General features: G+C 48.1%; 1 protein-coding gene and 1 pseudogene across 1 annotated transcript; one reads left to right on the top strand and one right to left on the bottom strand.

Annotated features, from left to right (window-relative positions):
• Positions 1-679: 679 nt before the first annotated feature.
• Positions 680-5,185, bottom strand: LOC139063847 (uncharacterized; annotated as a pseudogene).
• A 15,165-nt stretch (positions 5,186-20,350) lies between these two features.
• Positions 20,351-22,154, top strand: hoxb13a (homeobox B13a). The gene is made up of 2 exons (XM_054741445.2): positions 20,351-21,233; positions 21,718-22,154. The coding sequence occupies exons 1-2, from the start codon at positions 20,576-20,578 to the stop codon at positions 21,963-21,965; spliced, it is 906 nt and encodes a 301-aa protein (XP_054597420.2). The 5' UTR covers positions 20,351-20,575; the 3' UTR covers positions 21,966-22,154.
• Positions 22,155-22,985: the final 831 nt, after the last annotated feature.

Raw genomic sequence — 22,985 nt, 5'->3', positions numbered from 1 at the left:
ATGTATTCTTTGAGTAAAACCAATTAAGTCTAGGATATTACTAAAGGCTACACTGAGGCTATCATTTTCAATGTCCACATGAATATTAAAATCCCCCACTACAATGACCTTATCAGTATTTAGCACCAAATCAGATAAAAAATCAGAGATCTGATCCAAAAACTCAGAGTAAGGGCCTGGTGGACGATATAAAACTAAAAACAAGAGTGGTTTTACAGTTTTGCAATCTGGATTAGGAAAACTAAGAATAAGATGTTCAAACGAACTGTAACTATTAATCTGTAAGGGACTGATTAATAGGTCTGAATGAAAAATGGTTGCTACTCCTCCTCCTCGCCCTGTACTTCGAGCAATATGATGATTTAAATAATTTGAAGGAGTCGACTCGTTTAAGCTAACATAGTCCTCTTGCTGCAGCCAGGATTCTGTGAGAGAGAGAGCAAAGAGATCTGATTATCACAAATCAAGTCTTAACAAAGTCTTGGAAAAAATGGATCTAATGTTCAACAACCCACATTTAATTTTTCTAGTTTTCTGCTCAGTTGAATTTGTTCTAATATTTATGAGATTTCCATGATTTGCTTTATTAAGCCTGATATTTAATCTGTGTGATTTTGGCCGTGGGCAGGACACTGTCTCTATGGGGTAGTGGGTGGGTAACAGTACAGATGCTGCAGAGGGGTGTGTTTAACTACGACTCTGCTTCCTGGTCTGGACCCTGGGTTGTCATGGAGGACTGATAAAACTGGCCATGTTCCTAGAAAGAAGAGCTGCTCCATCCAAAGAGGGATGGATGCCGTCTCTCCGCATCAGACCAGGTTTTCCCCAAAAAGTTTTCCAATTATCAATGTAGCCCACGTTGTATTCAGGACACCACCTAGACAACCAGCGGTTGAAGGACAGCATGCGGCTAACATGTCGTCACTGGTCCGATCGGGTAGGGGGCCTGAGAAAATTACGGAGTACAACATTGTTTTGGCAAACTTACACACCGAAGCAACATTAATTTTAGTAGCCTCCAATTGGCGTAACCGGGTGTCGTTACTGCCAGCGTGAATGACAATCTTACTGTATTTACGCTTACCCTTAAGCCGGGCGTACACTGTGCGACTTTTTCACTCGCAGCGTTCAGCTTCAGCACAAACTGTACGGCTTCCTCCTAGAGCAGATCTCAGAGCCATGTGCTCACACTGCACGACCCAGTTCTCGCATGCGACCTGACTGCTCACACTGTACGTCTGGTAGCAACACGTCAGCCCTAAAAATATGCTAAAAATAGCAGTTTTTACTCAACACGTCAGACTTTTTTGTCTTGTTTTGCCTGTTGTCCTTCGGGAGTGCTGCAGGAGGACACAGGGATTTATGGGGGTTGGATGAGGAAAACGAAATAAAGAAAATAAATCTGTGTTTTGTGATCAGTTTAATTTGACATGAACACGACAAACACACTTTTCTGACAATCTTTGTGAGTAAAAAAACGTGTAGAAACAAAAACGAACAGTGTGTGTTATTAGGGAAATAGCGAGCGAGCGGCGTTGATGCAGGATTGTGCATGCGCCGTGAGCGGTTCTGATACTTTTTGGGTCTCAGCTGCTCGCAGCACCGCTTCAACAGTGCGATACCCTCACGAGGGACGAGCAAAATATCAAACACTCCAGAAGTCCGTGCGACCTCATGACTGCTGATCGGCAGCTGGTCACGTGGTGTTAATCGCCTCTCGTAACCCCCTGTACACTACACGACCGCTCGGCGCAAAACTCGCCCCGATGTCGTGGATTCTTGCACGACTGGAAAATCGGTTCAAAAAAGTGAAAGTCGCACAGTGTACGCCCGGCTTTAGCCAGCAGTTTCAGGTAAGATTTAATGTCGCCCGCTCTGGCCCCAGGTAAACATTTAACTATGGTTGCTGGCAGTAGCGGCTGGTGAAAAATATTTTTGGTGGGGCTGTGCTATTATTTTTTTAACAAACTTGTGCTTTCTGAGCTTTGTGCACAACTTCACTATTTCCTGAATTAAGCACAGCTCTTTTATTTCCTGTCTTACATTATTGGACAAAGGGATTAATCCACGTATGTCTGACTATTGGCACGCTGCCTTGCGGACCAAGGTTGAAAAATACTGCATTAAATTGCACATAAAATAACATGACCATAAATGGTCCACATCCACATTACTGTTTGTGAAACTAACATACTGGAGAATTTCATCACAATAATATTAAATAAACAAGTATGTACCTGATCTTTTGCATACTGTTGATGAAGCTCTGGATGACCCCTGTCAGATGTAGACAGAGTCAATGTTCCTCTTCTGCAGCTGGTTGAACAGCATGTCCACATGTGGCATGATCTTGTGACACAATGCCAGCGGAAAGCCGAAATCTTCTTCCTCCAGCATTCTCACAAAGCCTCATGCCTCTCTCTCAGTGATTGGATCAAAGTCATCCGAGTCTCTGTTCATCTGGAAAAATCTGAGGAGGTCATCCTTGTGCTCATACACTGTGTTGACATCTCTCTCTTGGACAAAATGTGCCGGTTCTGATCCACTTCTTCCTTGTGTTTCTTCACTGCAAGCCTGTGCCCCTCGTCTCTAGCTGCATGGCAATGTTAGCTCTGCCTAGCATAGCTAGCTTCACCGTGTTGTCCATGTGTGCCCGGCATAACTCATGTTTCTTCACCTTCTCAGAAAAATGTTTCATGTCCGTAACTCCTGACTCAATCCATGCCTCATCTGTCACAGTCGTTTTGAATAACAAACACGGAAAGCAAAATAATGCATTAGCGTGATTGCATCCAGCTAGCCAAGCCTTCCCAGAAGCCTGGTGTGTACAGTTTACCTCTCTCCTCCTCCTGCTGGCTTATCTTTACGTCGGGCTGATCTGGTCCAAGCTCTTTGACATTAAGTTTTTCCACCATAGTTCTCCTCTCGAACGGATACTGGAGAAGAGACCGAACTGAATTCAGTGGCTGCTGAGATCCGGTATCCATGCTGGTTGTATCACTGGCGTCCATCGGCGTCACGACCACGACCGTCATGACCAAAAACGTGCTGGAGTAGTCGAGACTCTCAGAGTTCTACCGAACAGCAACGAAAGCCTTTGGCCGTAGCTCTATCGCCCATCATGCTTCTGAAACAACGTCGACGCTGATTGGATACATTCCCATTCCTACCGTTTGATTTTCTTGTCAGCAATTGGCGGACTGCTTTCGTGCTGTTTGGGCGATTGAAACACAGCCCACCAGGGGCGGCGTTAGGCCCGGCTACTTGGGCTGAAGCCCCGGATCTTTCATGATAAGCCCCGGATCTAAATCGCGGAAGTAACATGCAGTACCAAAGTCCAACAGAGAGGGCGCAGCTGGCAGTAGTTTGTATACAGCCTGCCTGAGCCTCCACCACTGAAGAAGAAGCCCTTCAGCAGCCGGCTTCTTCTACAGTCTCTGCCTGAAACACATGAGTGAAGATGGACATAAGGACGTTTTTTTAGACCAAAAGTACAACAACAGAACCCCAGCTTTGATGAGACTGGTGTTGACTCAGGTTTGTGAGTCTTATTTGAAAATATTTGTTGTGCTGCTGGTTTGCCTAAAGTTAGCTTACTGTCAGGTAAAGTTGTTGGGGAAAGAAAGGGAATATTTACTATCATCTCACACTAAACACTAACAGGAACAATACTCTGCCCTGAATATGCTTAATATGTAGCTTCAGATTAAAATTATGTGGTACAAGACATATATATATATATATATATATATATATATATATATATATATATATATATATATATATATATATATATATGATGACTAGTGCGTGTCACGTGTGAGCGCGCGCGTGTGTGCGCGCGCACGTGCATGTGTGTGTTAAGCCCCGGATCTTCTTCAGTCCTACATCCGCCCCTGCAGCCCACAGCCTTTCTGTCGGCTCCACAGCTCGGCAGTGAGCTTCTGACCTATATATATATATATATATATATATATATATATATATATGATTTGTTTTTGTTACAAAACACACAATTAACTTAGAATATGTGATTATTGTTAATTTTAATTAATTTATTTTTTAAATAAAAATTAAAAACACTGGGGAAAACTGGGAGGGCGGCGCCCTATCGCCCTCTATTGGCCAGCCGCCACTGGTTGCTGGAGTCTCTAATGCCACGTTTCTGACTATGGAGCTGTAAATGATCAGAGTCAGTTTGTCAGTGGGTGCGTCACTGATCGGTCTGGGGTTTTTTCACACTCTAATTGGTGTTGAGTCTCATCTCTCCTCTGCAGGTGGGCGTGCCTGGAAGTGGGGAGGCTGCAGGTAATCTGCTGATTAGCTGGCCAGGGATATTTAAGCTCCTGAGAGACGCCTTCACTTCGCTGGATGATTAACTCGACTTGGGTTTTTCTCCAAACAGCCAAACTCACTTAAGCTTTGATCTTGAGAACTTCTGAATATATGTATTTTTGAGCTCTCTGTGTTTTTTGACTGCCTGTTTTGCCTCCTGCAGATATCTCCTATCAGTTCACCTCGTTGCTGCTACCAACCTGTTTTTTTCACTGTCCACTCGTCTCTCAGCGTCCTCCTCTGGTCTTCCCACTCCAGGCTGCCCACCCTCCCTCCTGGATCATCATTACCCTTCATGCTCAGCTACCTCCTCATTTGGACTCTAAGCTCATCTGCCTCCAGTAAGCCTCCTGCCCTCCCCAGACCGGTCACTCCTCCCTCGCTCACGAGGTCTCACCTCCAATCCGTAAGTTCCATCAGATCCAACATTCAGATTTCCGAGTTTGTTTGCAATCTTCTCTGACTCTGTGGACTGATTCTGTATGTCGTGGGTTAGGTATCTACCACGCAACATGAAAGCGTCACTGAGCGGGGAAAATCTGTTCGAACCGTGGACGGGTTGGTGGTGGCCCACGGGCTGGGTTCTATGCTTCCTGCGTACCGTCACACAGCTGGCCTGAGGTCCCAGCTGCTCAGGTTCTGCTGGAGGATCGCTACGGGGTGGTTCTGAGCTAGTTAGCCCCTTGCTAGCCAAGTAGCTATGGCTATCTACGGGCTTTTCAACAGCGTGGAGCCGGGCCTCCAATTCTGGATCCCTCACCTCAAAAGCTACAAAAATGCTACATTTATTACACGTACCATTATCACTAAAGGAGGCAGAGGAGTAACTACATATCTGACACAGAGAGCAAGAGACAGGAGACGGAGAAGCAGAGACAGAAGTAGCCATAACCGTGCTGAGGCTAAGCTAACTGGACAAGCAACACCAAATAAACTGTGTGCAAACTCAAATGGTTCCCTAAAAGCTAGGTGGAACAATTGAAAATGTATAATTTAGAGTGCTTATGTGCTACAATATCTCAGAGATACCTTAGTACAGAGAAATTTAATTCATTTTAGCAATCCACAAACACCGAACAGCTACACGTAGTACAACACTGAAAACAGGCACGCCTTTCCGCAGATACTGCCACCTACTGGGAGTTGGCTCCGATGGTGGGGGAGGATGCTGGTCAGATCAGGCAGGCCCAAACGTATCATGAGGGTCTGCTGGGAACATCTGGCAGAGTCTCTTGTCAGAAGAAACTTCAATAAATTTTATGGAAGTTGTGCAAATGCAGGGATGGGAGTAGCTACTTTGCTGGGGTGGGGCTGGGTTGGTGCGCTTAGACTACGTGGGGCTCTGCAATGCTGCTGCTTTGGGCCTTGGCTAGATGGGCTGGGGTCTCCATGCCCTGGGTGGCATTTTGGGGACAGAGTTGCCTATTGGGGCCAGTGGGGGAGCTGGCAACCTGGAGGGCTTAGACCAACCCATCCCCACACATTTTTCTTCTCCTGCTCCCTCACATCATCACACAAACATGCACATAGGACCTTAGGGGGTGGGCAAGTAAGGGGGTGTGGGTATGGATCCCATTCCCGCATTCCTGTGGCAGCCTGCCCCCCAATTTTATTTGGACATTACACACTTCCACCAATGACATTCCACGCAAACACACACTTAGGGCCTTGGGAGTGAGCACACTCAATGGCATTTGGCAAGGGGATCTTTCAGCCTCATCCCGAGTGCCGGTGCCCACTTCCAATTTTAAACTGCACTTAGACACAGAGGTCTGTGAGGGGAAGTAGAGTTGTGTGGTGGCATCAGCTGGCATAGGCCAGATGATGCCTGCAGTGCCCACTCACCCCAGCCATGGAATACACCTCATCAACATGCATTAACACTATACTGGAGCAGGAGGAGGGAGACTAGGGGTCTTAGCACACCTCTGTTGTTGCTTGGCTTCCCTGGGTTGGAGGCAAGGAGGGGGAGCTGGCCATCTGGTTGGGGTCTGGGGTGGTGAGATGCTTTGCTCGGCATTGAGCTGGCAGAGCCAGCTCATCATCACCCCAGCAGAAAGAGGCTAACTTTGTGCAGCAGGACTGGGAACAGAGTGAATAGAATGTGTATGGGGAGCGTGAGTGGGTGTCTAGCGTTCATTTTTGAAAATCTTAGGTTGTATGCGTATGTGTGAGCATGAGGGAGGGAGTCTATGATTGTGTCTAGGTATGACTGTATATGTCAGGTGGGGTCTTGGACTCCTCCCCTCTCCTGGGACTTCTTGTGCTGCTACACATCTTTGCCTGCCCTCCACCTGCCGCATTTGGTGTGGAGTGTGGTGCCTTGGTCTGTCTGTTTGCTGCTCCCGTGTCAGGAGGTTCAAGATTTTTAGTGTATCTGATTGATCCCAGTGGCTGCCTGGTGGGATCTGAGTCCCTGGGCTCTGTTGGGTCCCCGGCAGGGCTAGTCACCCCTTGGTCCCAGGTTGCTGGGTTCCGGGCTTGGCCGGCTTGAGGGTGGGAGGCTGCGGGTGGGCCTGTGGGCTTGCCGCTGATATCTTAGGGGACTCTGCCGGCTGCTGGTTGTAGCCCCTGGGGCAATCCTCTGTGTCTCTAGGGGGGGCGGGGGCTGGGGTTTTTCTGGTTACAGTCTACCTCGGGTCCCCGCGCTCTGGGGCGGCTCCTGGATCTCTGGGACTTGGAGCTCCTTCCATCTCCTATACATCTTTGGGGGCAGATCTGTGGCCCCTCACACTCTCTATTGGATGCTCCTATAGAGAATCCTTACATATACAAGTGCGTGTACACACACAGGTGCTCACATGGTAATCTCATAAGTATGGACTTGGTTATTTTCAACCCATGTCTTGAGGCTATGGTTGGCACTAAATGAGTTATTATCATGTGATTGTTCAGTAAAACATTGCTGATTTTATATTTCCTCATCAGGTTGATGCAGTGATAGCTTGCTCCTGTTGTATTGTTGTGTTTCTCTTTTTGTTTGGTTGTTTTTCTCTTTCAGCAGGTCTAGAAGCAGACTCTTGTTCATAATTGATTGTTTATTTTTGTGACCCCCCCCCCCCCACCACCACCACCACCACACACACACACACACACACACACACACACACACACACACACATACACACACACACACACCACCCCTTCCTTTTGACAGCTGCATTCAAACATTATTTCTGTTTGCTTCACAGACAGGACATGGGGGGGGGGGGGGGGGGGGGGGGCGAGAGGAGTTTGGTGAGACCATGGAGGAAGACTTCCGTTCATCTTCGAGGAGATTCTGGTCCACCATCCGGCGCCTCAGGAGGGGAAAGCAGTGCACTACCAACACTATCTATAGTGGGGACGGTGTGCTGCTGACCTCTACTCAGTTTGTTGTGGATCGGTGGGCAGAATACTTCGAAGACCTCCTCAATCCCACTGATATGTCTTCCTGTGAGGAAGCAGAGTCTGGGGACTTTGAGTTGGGCTCTGAAATCTTTGGTGCTGAGGTCACTGAGGTGGTTAAAAAGCTCCTCTGTGGCAAGGCTACAGGGGTGGATGAGATCCGCCCAGAGTTCCTTAAATCTCTCAGGCTCAAAATACGTTTTGATAAAAGGACGAATAACTAAGTCCTTCATGGGTACTTCTGAGTTAAAAAATGCTCATGAAATACATATGTGGGTTAGGTGGAGTAGATGGAGTAGATAAATCTCAGTGAGTTCCCCCTGAATCAGTAGATTAACCGAAACAGTTGAATAGGGAGTCACTGGCAATGCACGGGCCGTCGCGTGTCACTCTAGAACCCCCCTCCAGTTGTTGGTTCGTATCAATGAAAAGTAAAAGAGCAAAGTAGAAAAAAGAGAAAGGACAGAATAAAGAAAAAACTAGAAGAAGAACAGAATAGAGACCAAGAGGAAAAGAAGAGAAAAGCAGAGTGGAAAAAGAGCTGGTAGAAACCAGGTAACAGAAGTGGTGTCGTGGAATTACGCTCAACCACAACTGAGCCGGACTAGGCTAAAGCTGGCTCCCCCGATTCCTACTCCTAAGTATAGGAGAGGGAATGGGAGAGGAAAAGAGGTGAGACAGAGAACAAAATGGTTTCTAGTGTGGTGCCAACTACACTTCTAACAAAAGTCTGTTTTAAGGTGAGGGTTAGATTTTAGGTATAGGGCGTGTAGGGGACTAGTAAACATAAAGGTAGAGACTATTGCAATCACGCATTAGACCCACGGATCTTAGGGTTAGAATTGGGATTTAGGGTGAGGGTTAGATTTTAGGTGTAGGGTGAGTAGGAGACTAGTAAACATGCAGGTAGAGACTAATGTAATCACGCATTAGACCCACGGACCTTAGGGTTAGAGTTGGGTTTTAGGGTGGGGGTTAGATTTTAGGCGGAGGGCGGGTAGGACACTAGTAAACATACCGGTAGAGACTAATGTAATCACGTACTAGACCCACGGACCTTAGGGATACAGTTGGGTTTCAGGGTGAGGGTTGGATTTTAGGCGGAGGGTGGGTAGGAGACTAGTAAACATACCGGTAGAGACTAATGTAATCACGTACTAGACCCACGGACCTTAAGGTTAGAGTTGGGTTTTAGGGTGAGGGTTAAATTTTAGGCGGAGGGTGGGTAGGAGACTAGTAAACATACCGGTAGAGACTAATGTAATCACGTACTAGACCCACGGACCTTAGGGTTAGAGCTGGAGCTTAAGGTTAGAGACTAAAATTAAGGTGGGTAGGTGGCACTAACAAACCTCCATAATTCAAAACATTGTTCATAACCTTATCAGGACTAAACAAAAGAAGTCTTGGTTAGGGTTAGAGCTGGAGCTTAGGGTTAGAGGCTAAAATTACGGTGGGTAGGTGGCACTAACAAACCTCCATAATTCAAAACATTGTTCGTAACCTTATCAGGACTAAACAAAGGTGAGGAGGAGAGAAAATATAGGTTAGTTAGGGTTAGGGTTAGGGTTAGGGATCTGCAACGCCTGCCTCAAGAGGGTTAAGGCTCTGGATGTCGCGGGGTTGTGTTGGCTGACTGGACTGGCATACATAGGTGGTGGTTCCCCTATTTAAAAAGGAGAACCGCAGGGTGTGTTCCAACTACAAGGGGATCACACTCCTGAGCCTTCCTGGTAAGGTCTATTCAGGGGTTCTGGAGAGGAGGGTCCGTCGGATTGTTGAACCTCAGATTCAGGAGGAGCAATGTGGTTTTGGTCCTGGCCGTGGAACACTGGACCAGCTCTATACCCTTAGGGGGATCCTGGAGGGTGTGTGGGAATTTGCCCAACCAGTCTACATGTGTTTTTTGGATTTGGAGAAGGCATTTGACCGCGTCCCTCGGGGGGCCCTGTAGGGGGTACTCCAGGAGTATGGGATACCAGGCTCTCTGATACGGGCTGTTAGGTCCCTGTATGACCGGTGTCAGAGCTTGGTCCGCATTGACGGCAGTATGTCGGGCTCGTTCCCAGTGAGAGTTGAACTCCGCCATGGCTGCCCTTTGTCACCGATTCTGTTCATAACCTTTATGGACAGGATTCCCAGGTGCAGCCAAGGTGTGGAGGGCATCCGATTTGGTGGCCTGAGGATCAGATCTCTGCTTTTTGCAGATGATGTGGTCCTGTTGGCTTCATCAGAACGTGATCTTCGGCTTTCGCTGGAGCGGTTCGCAGCTGAGTGTGAAGCAGCTGGGATGAGAATCAGCTCATCTAACTCTGAGACCATGATCTTGATTCGGAAAAGGGTGAAATGCCTTCTCTGGGTCAGGGATGAGGTCCTGCCCCAAGTGGAGGAGTTTAAGTATCTCGGGGTCTTGTTCTCGAGTGAGGGAAAACTGGAGTGTGAGATCGATAGGCGGATTGGTGCTGCGTCTGCAGTGATGCAGGCATTGTACCGGTTTGTCATGGTGAAGAGAGAGCTGAGTCAGAAGGCGAAACTCTCGATTACCGGTCAATCTACGTTCCTAACCTCACCTATGGTCATGAGCTTTGGGTAGTGACCGAAAGAACGAGATTGCAGGTACAAGCGGCCAAAATGAGTTTTCTCCGAAGAGTGGCTGGGCTCTCCCTTAGAGATAAGGTGAGAAGCTCAGTCATCCAGGAGGGACTTGGAGTAGATTCGCTACTCCTCCACATCGAGAGGAGCCAGGTGAGGTGGCTCGGGCATCTGGACAGGATGCCTGCTGGACACCTCCCTGATGAGATTGTCTGGGCACGTCTAACTGAGAGGAGACCTTGGGATTTCCCCACAAGATCTGGCCCAAGTAGCTGGGGAGAGGAAACTCTGGACCTCCATGCTTAGGCTACTGCCCCCGCGACCCGACTCTGGATAAGCGGATGAAAATGGATTGATGGATGGATATCTAGCATTTACTCTTAATCAGTTCAGTTTTCAAATAGTATAATAATCTTACAAATTGACTAATGACCCCAGACAGTGAAAAGCAAGCAAACAAATCTGATCAATCAGCCTCTCAATTGTTTGGGCCACGCCTAGTCAAACAATCAAGTCAACACTTTCTCATCATCAGCAGCAGCAGCAACATCCATACACAATCAGCAACAATATTCCTACTGGCTGCCTCTCTGATGTTTGTACTTGCATTACAGACTATTGCTCTGTGTTTGCGGTGGAGTTGATGGCAATTTTGTGGGTCTTGCAGTGGGTGTCTGAAAATCGGCTGCCTCGCTCTGATATTTGCATTGACTCTTTTGCTGCTCTTGAGGCGTTCGTGGGGAGATGTTCATGGTCTCGGCCTGACCTGCTAGTCGCTGTCAGGTTGTTGCTGAATAGGGTGTTTGCTTTGGGGTGGGAGGTCTGCTTTGTCTGGGTTCCCGCTCGTGTGGGGGTTGGTGGGTAATGAGGGGTGAACGCTGTGGCTAAGGGGGCTCTGTGGAGGCAGGAGGTGGATGTGGAGGTGGGGTTGGGTTGGGTTGGGTCTGCCAGAATATCGCTCGGCAGTTGGACAGGTGTCTTGTGAGTTGTGGGAAGTCTCTTGGGAAGTTGGTGTTATTGGGTGGGCCTTCTATGACCTGCAGGGTTTGGTGGGAGTGCGTTGGTCTGTGCTTCCTTACGGGAGGAGGAACTCTGTTGATCTGACGAGCCTGTGGTTGGACCATAGTTGCCTTTTGGGGGGGGTCTATTGTTAGTGAGGAACCACCCAGATATCTTATGTCGCTGTGGAGAGCTGGAGATGGTGGGCCACGTCCTTCTGCATTGTCCTGATTGCTCAGTCAAAAGGAAGGCCCTGTTCAGTTTTTTGGGTTCCACTGGAGTTGAGGTGTTTATTGTCAGAACCCAAGCCCCCGGACCGGCCTCTCCCAGCTAACCGGCCTCTATCTTGGACCACATTTCCCAGCATGCTCCTCGTGGGAACACCCGGCATTCTCCCAGTCACACCCAAGCCTATATATGGAAGACGCTGCACCGGCTCTTCACTCAGTCATCGTTTCATTGAAACCCATGATCAGAGTTCTCTACCAAATAATCCAGACATCAAACATCCTTACCAAGCTCAACTCCCGTACCCAGTCGGCCATCGTGACAGGATGACTGAGTCCGTAGATCCAGCAGAGTTCGAGCGCATGTAAAAAAAGACGGAGCAGATGGAGAATGAACTCATTCAGCTCCACACCCTGATCGATCGGCTCCACACCAAATAAAACTCCCAGACCGATCTCATCCTGCAGTTATCTACAGCCCTCCATGCTCTCCAGCAGTAAGCCCTCGCTCAACCAACAGAGGGGCCGCACTTCAGTCTCCCAGAGAGGTGGAACGGAGAGACGGGGAGCCCAGACGGTCTGCTCGCCACCCTTGACATGCAGTTTGAGTGCCAGCCAGGACGCTTCTCCACTGCGCGCTCTCGGGTGGCGCATCTCACCTCCCTGCTCTCCGGACGTGCGGCTGAGTGGGCCGCTGCGCTTTATAATTCCAAATCACCGGCTTGCAATGACTATGCTGCTTTTGTGTCCGCCCTCAGAAAGACTTTTGTTCCACCCAGCAGCGAAGTGGGAGCAGATACACAACTCCTAAAGCTCCGCCAGCGGGAGCGCACGGTGTGCACTTATGCGTCGGAGTTCCGCACCATCTCTGCCAAGCTGCGATGGGATGACTCTGCCCTCCGAGCTGTTTTCTTGGAGGGACTGGCGACCTACATCCGTGATGAGATGGTGGGAAAGGAACTGTCCCAGACCCTGGATGAAGTGGTCGATCTGGCACTGCGCATGGATCAGTGGGTTCTGGTTCGGCCCAAGCCCTTCACTCGCCCATCCAGGGTGGCTGGACCTCTTCCTCATTCCCCCACGCCTTCTCCCGGCGCTGGTGGACTCGGGGGCCACTGACAATTTTATGGACATGGATCTGGCTAAGCGCCTACGGATCCCCATGACCCCCTTGGAGAGAGTTGTGCCAGTGACCTCAGTGGACGGTAGGCCCCTCCAACCCTATCCGGTTCAAAACCGAACCCAGCCACTCCAGATGATTGTCCAAGGCCACCGAGAGACCCTCCAGTTCCTGATCATTTGTGCCTCCTCTCCTCTAATCCTGGGATTTCCCTGGCTCCGTCTCCACGACCCCCGGATTTCCTGGTCCCAGGGCCGCCTTTTGGAATGGGGGACCCAGTGCCAGGCCCACCTCTCTCCTCCTCCATCCATGCCAGACTGCCCGGACGGTGACCCTGGCCCAACACCGCCCAATCTGCCACTGCCCTACCGGGACCTGGCTGCAGTGTTCAACAAGCGGCGCGCCACCACACTGCCGCCTCACCGCCCGTACGACATGGAAATCAAGCTGCAACCAGGAACCAGTCCACCCCGGGGGCACCTTTTTTCTCTCTCTCCCGCCGAGTCCAGAGCCATGGAGGAATATATTGACCAGGTCCTCCAGCAGTGTTTCATCCGACCTTCCTCCTCCCCGGGTGCCGCAGGCTTCTTTTTGTCAGGAAAAAGGAGGGTGATCTTCGCCCCTGTATCGATTACTGAGGTCTGAACAAAATCACAGTCAAAGACCGTCATCCTTTGCCGCTCCTCACGTCTGCCCAGGACGCTATCTCCCAGGCGCGGATCTTCACCAAGCTGGACCTCCGGAGCGCCTACAATCTGGTCCGTATTAAAGCTGGAGATGAGTGGAAGACTGCTTTCATCACACCCACCGGTCACTGGGAGCACAAGGTCATGCCCTTCGGGCTGTGCAATAGCCCCGCCGTTTTTCAACGCCTCATAAATGATGTCCTCCGCGAAATGTTGGGACGGTGGGTGTTTGCCTACCTGGACGACATCCTGATCTATTCCAAGTCCGAGGCCGAACACCTCCACCATGTTCGCGCTGTTCTAACCCGGCTACTGGACAATAACCTGTTCTGTAAGCCAGAGAAGTGCTCCTTCCACCAGCGGTCCGTAACTTTCCTGGGCTACATGATATTGGATAAAGGACTAATCATGGACCCTCAGAAAGTCCAGGCGGTGAGAGACTGGCCCCTCCCAACAAGCCTGAAACAACTACAGAGTTTTCTGGGTTTCTGCAACTTTTACCGCGGTTTTATTAGGGACTTTAGCACCATTGTGGCACCTCTCACTTCTCTCACCCGACCAAGCCCTCCCGGCCAACCATTCCGGCTGACTCCAGACGCCTCGGATGTCGGTGCCGGTGCCATCTTGTCCCAAGCCGGGCCCGACGGCAGGCTTCATCCCTGCGCCTACTTCTCCAGGAAGTTTTCCACCACCCAGCAGAAGTACGGCGTAGGGGATCGCGAGCTGCTGGCCATAAAATGGGCATTGGAGGAATGGAGGCAGTGGCTTCTGGGCACCACTCAGCCGTTCACCATCTGGACGGACCACCAGAACCTGACTCACATCAGATCAGCCAAGCAGCTCAATCCTCGCCAGGCCCGCTGGGCCCTCTTCTTTGAGCCCTATGAGTTTCATCTTGCCTACCGCCCAGGGACAAATAACCAGAAGGCGGATGCCCTTTCCCGCCAGTTCACACATCCAACGCCCACGTCCGAGCCGGCACCTATCCACCCCGAGCACCGTTTCTTGGCCCACCTGAGGTGGCCACTGGAGGAGTCTATCCAAAACGCCCTCCGAGACGATCCCGCACCTCCAGAGACCCCTGCGGGTCGGCTCTACATCCCCACGGCCTGTCACAGCGAGGCATTGTCCTGGGCCCACTCATCACGTCTGTCTGGCCACGCGGGCTTTTCACGAACTCTTAGGTTCCTCAAACGAGCCCTCTGGTGGCCACGTATGGAGAGGGATGTTAAGGACTATACGAGCGCCTGTGACGTCTACACCCCCTCCAAGACATCCAACCAGGCCTCGGTTGGTACCCTCACACCTCATCCGGTACCCAGCCGCCCCTGGTCCCATATGGGGTTGGACTTCGTCACAGGACTCCCACCGGTCAATGACCTTAACACAATCATGACGGTCACTGACCGGTTTTCTAAGGCTGTTCACTTCATTGCCCTTCCAGGCCTCCCCTCGGCCCGACGCACAGCTGAGTTGTTCCTGGAGAATGTGGTGCATCTCCATGGGTTTCCTGTCGACGTGGTCTCGGACCGTGGTCCCCAGTTCACGGCCCGGTTCTGGAGGGCTTTTTGTCATCTGTTGGGAGCATCAGTCAGCCTATCTTCGGGCTATCACCCGCAGACCAACGGCCAAATGGAGCGGGCAAACCAACAACTGGGTCGGTACCTCTGCTACTTTGTCTCGGCCCAACCCTCGAAGTGGCCTAAGTACCTCCTCTGGGCTGAGTTATCTCACAATCTCCACACCTCCTCAGCCACTCTGATGTCCCCGTTCGAAGTCTGCTATGGCTACCAGCCCCCGGTCTTTGCCCACCAGGAACCTGAAGTTGCGGTGCCGGCCACTCAATCCCTGGTGAGGCGCTGCAAGAATGCCTGGATCAAGGCGCGGGCCTCCATAACCCGAGCTAACGCCCGTTACTCTCACCAACACCTCCGCCGACATCGTCCTGGTCCCTCCTATGCTCCAGGGGACAAGGTCTGGGTGTCCACGGCAGACCTCCGTGTCCGTGCCGGGTCCAGGAAGCTCGCTCCCTGGTTCCTTGGGCCTTACCCCGTGCAAAGGGTCATCAACCGGGTCACGTACCGGCTGGGGCTGCCTGCGAGTCTCCTCATCCATCCCACCTTCCATATCTCCCGGCTCAAGCCCTACGTGGAATCCTCCCTCCTTCCGGCTCCGGCGCCTTCGTCTGCCCGCTTCCTCGACGGTGAGCCCATCTACACCGTCCGCCGCATCCTGGACGCTCGCCGCAGGGGACGGGGCTGGCAGTATCTGGTCGATTGTGCGGACTACGGCCCCGAGGAATGCTCCTGGGAGCCGGCCCGCTCTATCTTGGACCCTGCCCTTATCTCTGACTTCTGGGAGCGCCGTGGTCGCCCAGGGACTTCTGGAGCCATCCCTGGACCGGGGGGTCCTGTCAGAACCCAAGCCCCCAGACCGGCCTCTCCCAGCTAACCGGCCTCTATCTTGGACTACATTTCCCAGCATGCTCCTCGTGGGAACACCCGGCATTCTCCCAGTCACACCCAAGCCTATATATGGAAGACGCCACACCGGCTCTTCACTCAGTCATCGTTTCATTGAAACCTATGATCAGAGTTCTCTACCAAATAATCCAGACATCAAACATCCTTACCAAGCTCAACTCCCGTACCCAGTCGGCCATCGTGACATTTAGCCTGCAGCCCTTGTTGGGAGTGGAGGTTTGGCAGCGAGTGGGCCCTCTACTGACTGTTTTGTGACTGATTGGATTTTATGAGAGGGTGTGATCCGCATTTGGGGCAGTGTTGAGGTTGCTGTGGCAGCAATATGCCAAATTGCCTGCCTACTGAAGAAGTGCAGAAATGCTGCGGTTCGGCGAGATGGATAAATGGGAGGTCCAATCGTTGAGAACAGCTTAATAATTTTTTTTAATCTCCACAATACATTTACCTTAACTACATTAGCATGTTGTTAAGAGGCATGAAAGAAAAAAAAATAAACGTTTTAAGCTAATTTGTTTTCCAAATTAAGGAATGCAGCTTTAAACATATTTTCTATTCAACAAAATATGATTATATAAAACTTATAAAATTATAAAGTCATTTCTGAGCCAGGGGAAATAAACTTCATTCAAAGGGGAACAGATAAGAGGTCCATCTTCTGCAGCCTTGAGGACTTGTGACGTACCGCAGGATGAGTTAAGAATATTGGGGTGGCAAGTTCATACACTTCATTTGTCTGAGTCAGATTGACCTGTATGACGAAGTTTGACCAGTAAGTTAAAAGTTAACTTCTGGTCATTTTAATGAAATTCTTGGCCATTTGGTGCGCTACAAAAGGTAACAGAATTAAACATAAAGGGAACTTGAAACATTGAATATTATGCAAAAAACAGAAGAATATTCACCCAAGCCATGCATTTTTGATCTGGAGATGTTTGTAAATGGAATGAGCTTCTGGTCCATTCAGACCAGAAGCTCATTCAACACAAACTGATTCTTCCTGTCTGCATTTCAGTGTGATGTAAAAAAAATCTTCTGCTCAATTGTCTCTCTCATTTAAATAATTAACCACTCTCAAAACTTAAATCTGTCATGTGAAAAAACGTCTCACAAATATGTACAAGCTATGACGTCATCAGTACTTTTTTATTTTATTTTTATTTCGTTTTAATATTGATAAGAGGATGTTGAGACTTCTACAATTTTCTTTCTTTCTAAAAAATATTTTACATTTAACACAACTTTTAGAATTCTAACATTTAAATTTCATCAATAAATTATTTGGTCTCGTCGTCGTCTTCCTCCGCTCATCCGTCTCAGATTTGATTAATAATTATATGTTGTGTGTGTGTGTGTGTATATATATATATATATATATATATATATATATATATATATATATATAGAGAGAGAGAGAGAGAGAGAGAGAGAGAGAGAGAGAGAGAGAGAGAGAGAGAGAGAGAGAGAGAGAGAGATTAATTTAGTTTGTGATGAAAGCCGCTGTAAACACTTCCCGCTGAACTAATTAAGTTGTTAAAAAAATAAAATGAAAGCCGCTTCTCTCATTTCTTCACGTGCGCGTGTTAAAATTAATGTTTCACTTCATTCTAACCTAACCCTCTAAATGTTTCCATTATTTCCAGAGGAAAGAAACTGCGTGTCTAATCATACTGTTCACTGTAATTTTCGTATTTTGCAGAGATTACATACATAAGAAGCTGCTGGTTGTGGATCACGTGTTTTGCTTTAATCTGACTGATTGTGCGCCGTCAGGCCTGATGATAACTCACGTGTTACATTTCACCTGGAGGACGGAAACGCCTCATAATCGGGCCCAACCCGCATGGACTCGGTTCCTGCGTTTCTCCACCAAAGAATCTTCCTGATTTTAGACCCGGTCCTTCAGGCCAAGGCTTCCTTACTCCATGGTCACAACTGGATTAATAATACTGGATGAGACATTTCTGAATTTCTTGTTCACCTGAGATTGTTCTGATCTTCTTCCGTGAGCAGACGAGTCTGTCTGACCATGTTAAAGCACCACTGAGGACGCTAGGTGTGTGTTGGCCTTGAATTTGAGCTCATTCCATCCTTCTGCACAGGCGCGCCCGCCCGCGCACGCCCACACACACACACACACACACACACACACACACACACACACACACCGCCTTGTTAAACCTGACCTTGACCTGCAGGGGCCACTCAGACCACACTACGACAGACATGCTGTCTGGGTGGCGTGTGTGTGTGCGTGTGTGTGTGTGTGTGTGTGTGTGTGTGTGTGTGTTACCTAACTTCCTGTTGGTCAGCAGAATTATCGGTTTATTTTTTACATCTGGATGTAAGAACATGAGTGACCTTCGTCAGGACTAGATGTTTGGCTTCAGCTGGACTGTGTGTGCGCGCGCACCCGTTGTGCTCTGATCATTCTGTGATTTCTCTTCTTTTTGAAGGTGAAAATCAAAGCAAAGCGGGGAAACGGAAGTTTGATTCCCAGCTGATTTACCGATGTTCCTCTGAGCAGGACATGACATCCCACTCTGCTTTACTTCTGTGTTTACGCCAAATGTATGCATGATAGAAATGAACGGAAGTGAAACATTTGGAACAGATTTATCTGTGGTGTCGGTTTCCACGAGTGGTAATTATATATCTTACCATCCACTTAAGTGCAAAACAAATCCAATGATTTTAATATGTTCGAGTCTGGAGCTCAACAACACCGAACCTTCCTGCAGCTGAAAGCGCCAAGAACACGGACTCTCGTTTCCGTTTTAGTCCGTTCTGGTGCGCACATTCCTAGAAAAGCGCAAAAGGTTTTGAATCAAGAGAAAGACAGAGAGATAAGGGCAACAGAAGCGGTGTGAGACTCTGAAAAAAAGAAACAAAATAAAAACCCATTGGAGAAAAAACAACAACTATTATTATTATTATTATTATTATTATTATTATTATTATTAAAATTATTATTATTATTGTGAAACAGGATTTTTTCAGCGCCTGGTTCTGTCGTAAAACACTTTTCGCTCTCATCTGTTTATTTGGACTCAAAAACAAAACCGCTTCAGATATAAAATATAGAATATTTTAAAATCTTTATTTCGTTCAAATTTTCAGGCAAATGATGACTTTTGCTGTATCTTGTTTTTCTAAAGCTGCATCTTGGAGCATGCCCTCACCAACACTCTCCTATCTCACCACATCAGCGCAACACACTCTCACTCCGAACGCGTCGGAAACAAACGCTTGGTCGCTCAAACTCCACTGGCTCCAGTTAAACAACAGATCTTTTAACTGAACTTATTTCACTTCATTTATTTATTTATTGAATAACGACAAAGCAGCATGTCAGAAGACGCATCAATGTAAATATGCCAAAATTGGCTCAATTGCTGATTTGTATCGCACAACAGTTACATGCAGTAGATCACAAACACAATTACATTTACAAGAAAACATGGAAAAGAAGACGAAACATCAGGGTGGATTATACATGAGAGTAGGACTGGTTTATTTTTAACCACTGTTTTAATGTTTTATCAAAAATCACATCGTTATTAATGAATTTAGTTCTGCACTGCTGCGTTACCCCTGGTTTGTACTCAGTATATTGGGTTTTACATTTTGTATAAAATCCTGCACAGGTGGAGGTGCAAGTCCGTTCAGAACTCTGAAAAGAAGGCAGACATCCTGTGATGTCTGATAATCATCTGTATCCAAAATGTGATATTTCGTTAAGATATAATAAGGGAAACGGATCAGCTTGTTGTCTAAAAGGTCGATCGAGTTCAGATCTGTTCACAGCCTTGCTTATCTATCGGGTCTCATTCACATTGTTTCAGTCTTCTCCTTCAGGTCGTCCGCCTCCATCCGACCTCCATGGGCCTCAGATCCTTCCGTTGCTCTGCTCTCCGCCTCGGAATTTCTCCGCCACAAGCTTTTTGGAGCTCTGACTCCCTCTCTGCTTTCAAAGCTACATTAAAATCGCAGCTCTTCCAGAGTCTTAGATAACTATTATTTTTGTTTTCTGACTTTTGTTCTGTATTCCGGTTTCTACGAGGGATTTGTTTTAGTTTGCTTTTAACTGGGTTTTTATTATTTTCTTGTACAGCAACCTTTCGGTCCTTGAAATTCGCCTTAAAGAAAGTGTAAAATTATGTTTGACCAAAGTTCAGGCTGAAGCGGATCCAAACATGGTTGATCTTCATGTTTGTTTAGAATTATCCCTGAAGCCACAAAGATGTGAAGGCTTTGACGCAATGCAGCCGTAAAAAACTGCGCATCAGAAGCACCGCCGCGTCTGTCGGTCTCATGCCACAGCTCAGCCTCGTTCGTTTTTTTTGTTTTGTTTTTTTTACAAACAGTACGGACTGCTGCAAACCCCCCCCCCCCCCCCCCCCCAGTTCCACCACTCCATAGTCCCGATCCAGGACACTCCCCTCTTGGTCCCGTGGGCTTGTTGCGTCAAAGCTTAAGTTGGTATGAAAGCGGAGTTCGGGCTGATAACCGGTCCGGGAGTCTTTGTCCTAACGGGAAAGGGACTGCAGCGCGCACACACACGTACACCAGAGTCTAAACGCGCGCGCAACCTCGAAATAACCGCGCACTGTGCGTAAAGGAGCGAAAAGTGTCTAAAATAAACGATCTCGTTCTGTAGATGTAGCTCAGCGCCAGAACCGAACCGAATCTGAGAGGAGAGGGTGACACACTGAAGTTCTGGATTCCCGCTGGGCATCAGAACCGGTGATGTTTGTGTATGACAACAACCTGGATGAGCGGACCAAGAGCATGGAGGGACTGGTAGGCAGCGGAAACTTCGCAGCGAGTCAGTGCCGCAGCATCATGGCGCATTCTGCGGCTGCAGCTGCTCTCATGAGCCACCCGTCGGGTCTGGTCCATTCTACAGCGGGTTACCCTACGGTGGACGGGCCCACTCCAGGTTCCAATGACACTTCTGCGTTTTTGGGGAAACAAGGTGGACCGTGTCCTGGAACCGCCATGGCGCACCAAAATGCACCAGCCCCTAACGCCCTACCATACAGCTACCTGGGCAAAGGCTATTATTCCTGCAAAATGGGCCGAGGTCCCCTCAAGTCCTGCACCCAGGCGGCTGGAGCCGCGCTCAGCTCTCAGTACATGGACACTGCGGTGAGTCCGAATGACTACCCGAATCACCGAGCCAAGGAGTTCACCTTTTATCATGGATATGCTAGTCCTTACCAGTCCATGGCCAGCTATCTCGACGTGTCGGTGGTCCAAACGCTCGGTACCGGAGACCCCCGCCATGACGCCCTTCTCCCCATGGAGAGCTACCAACCGTGGGCTCTGACCAACAGCTGGGGTGGCCAGATGTGCTGTTCCAAAGATCAGCAGGCGGGCCACCTTTGGAAGTCCGCGCTGGCAGGTGAAAGATTTGATCACTTTATGATTCGGTTTTACTAAAGTTTAATTTTAAATGATGAAGGTGAGCAGAACTTTACAAGATATTTATCTTGTTTTTTAAAACACTGATTTTATAATACATTATTATTATTATTATTATTATTATTATTATTATTATTTATTTATTTATTTATCAATATGTGCAGAAAACCACATCATTGAGGTCATGAAAGCTTTTTCTGCAACAGATTCTACCCATGCTGAACATAAACACACAGCTGGGTGTTCGCACTTATTTAGATTGAGTCATCTCAAGTCTGTGTTTACATCAATCAGTGCTATTAGTGTTGCTAGAATTATAAATACAGTTTGGCTATTGCTAGTGTGTGTGTGCGTGCGTGCGTGCGTGCGTGCGTGCGTGCGTGTGTGTGTGTGTGTGTGTGTGTGTGTGTGTGTGTGTGTGTGTGTGTGCAGCCTTGGATTCACTCTCCTCTTATTTTTACCAGATGCCGTGGCGCACCAGCACGACGGCTCGTCCTTCCGCAAAGGCAGGAAGAAGCGCATCCCGTACACCAAGGTGCAGCTCAAAGAGCTGGAGACAGAATATGCGGCCAACAAGTTCATTACTAAGGACAAGAGGAGGAAGATCTCAGCTGTGACCGGCCTGTCCGAGCGCCAGATCACCATCTGGTTCCAGAACCGGAGAGTGAAGGAGAAGAAGTTCGTGGCTAAAGCGAAAGGCAGCGCGCTGTAGTGCGCATGCTCCGACTCTCTGGACACTTCAGTGAGACGATCTTGAGGTTTTTTACCACAACGTAGAGCAGAATAAATTGGGACAATAAAAGAGCCAAAGCGGAGCGCGCAGAGCAACACATTGTGTTGCGCAGAGCTGTCTGAGTTACCAAGTAAACAGAAAATAAAATGTGTGACTCGATGACTTCAACTCATGTAAATATTTAATGCGTTTCTGGGTGTGTGTGTGTGTGCGTGTGCGTGCGCGCGCGCGTCCTGTTGGGTTTTTACCAGCGATGAGCAGAGTCAGCTGGTACCAGTACCAGTATTCATTGTGATGGGTCCAAAAGCTCGGCTGAACAACATGGTGTCGTTGACATGAATGCATACATTTAATTTTAATTCATAAAAAGTTTGTTTTAAATTAAATTTAAATTATTCAATTATTCCTTATTTAAGGGGTTTTACACACGTGTGTGTACACACAACAACGACGATAAATAACAACAACAACAACAACAAAAACATTACTACTACTACTACTACTACAAATAATAATAATAATGATAATAATAACACTAATAACAATAATAATAATAATAATCATAATAATCATAATCATACTCATAATAATAACTGTAGTAACAGTTTATAGTAAATTATTACTTACTGAAGTGTAGTTTGATAAATCATTATTTGATAAAACTCAATTGTTTTGTCCAGAAACTAACTAACTAACTAACTAACTAACTAACTAACTAACTAACTAACTAACTAACTAACTAACTGATGAAACGTGGGGCAAAGCTTTTGAAAAGCTACTGTGTGTTACAATGAGGCCTAATAATGAGGCCTGTCATACATGGAGAGGGAGTGCAGTTTGGGGCAGTGAATGAGAAGGCTCGTTCTCCACGAGATTTGTAATGCATCTTCGGGATGCACAGGAGTAGGGGATCTGCGGATCTAATGGATCTAGAAGGGACGTAAGGTTTTATCAGTTCAGCAAGGTAAGTGTGGGAGTTGGCCCATTCTTTATAAAAAT

This window comes from Nothobranchius furzeri, chromosome 18, assembly GCF_043380555.1.
Source record: "Nothobranchius furzeri strain GRZ-AD chromosome 18, NfurGRZ-RIMD1, whole genome shotgun sequence".
In the NCBI taxonomy this organism is placed as follows: domain Eukaryota; kingdom Metazoa; phylum Chordata; class Actinopteri; order Cyprinodontiformes; family Nothobranchiidae; genus Nothobranchius; species Nothobranchius furzeri.
The sequence above is the reverse complement of the archived record's forward strand: the minus strand, read 5'-3'. Positions and strand labels throughout refer to the sequence as shown.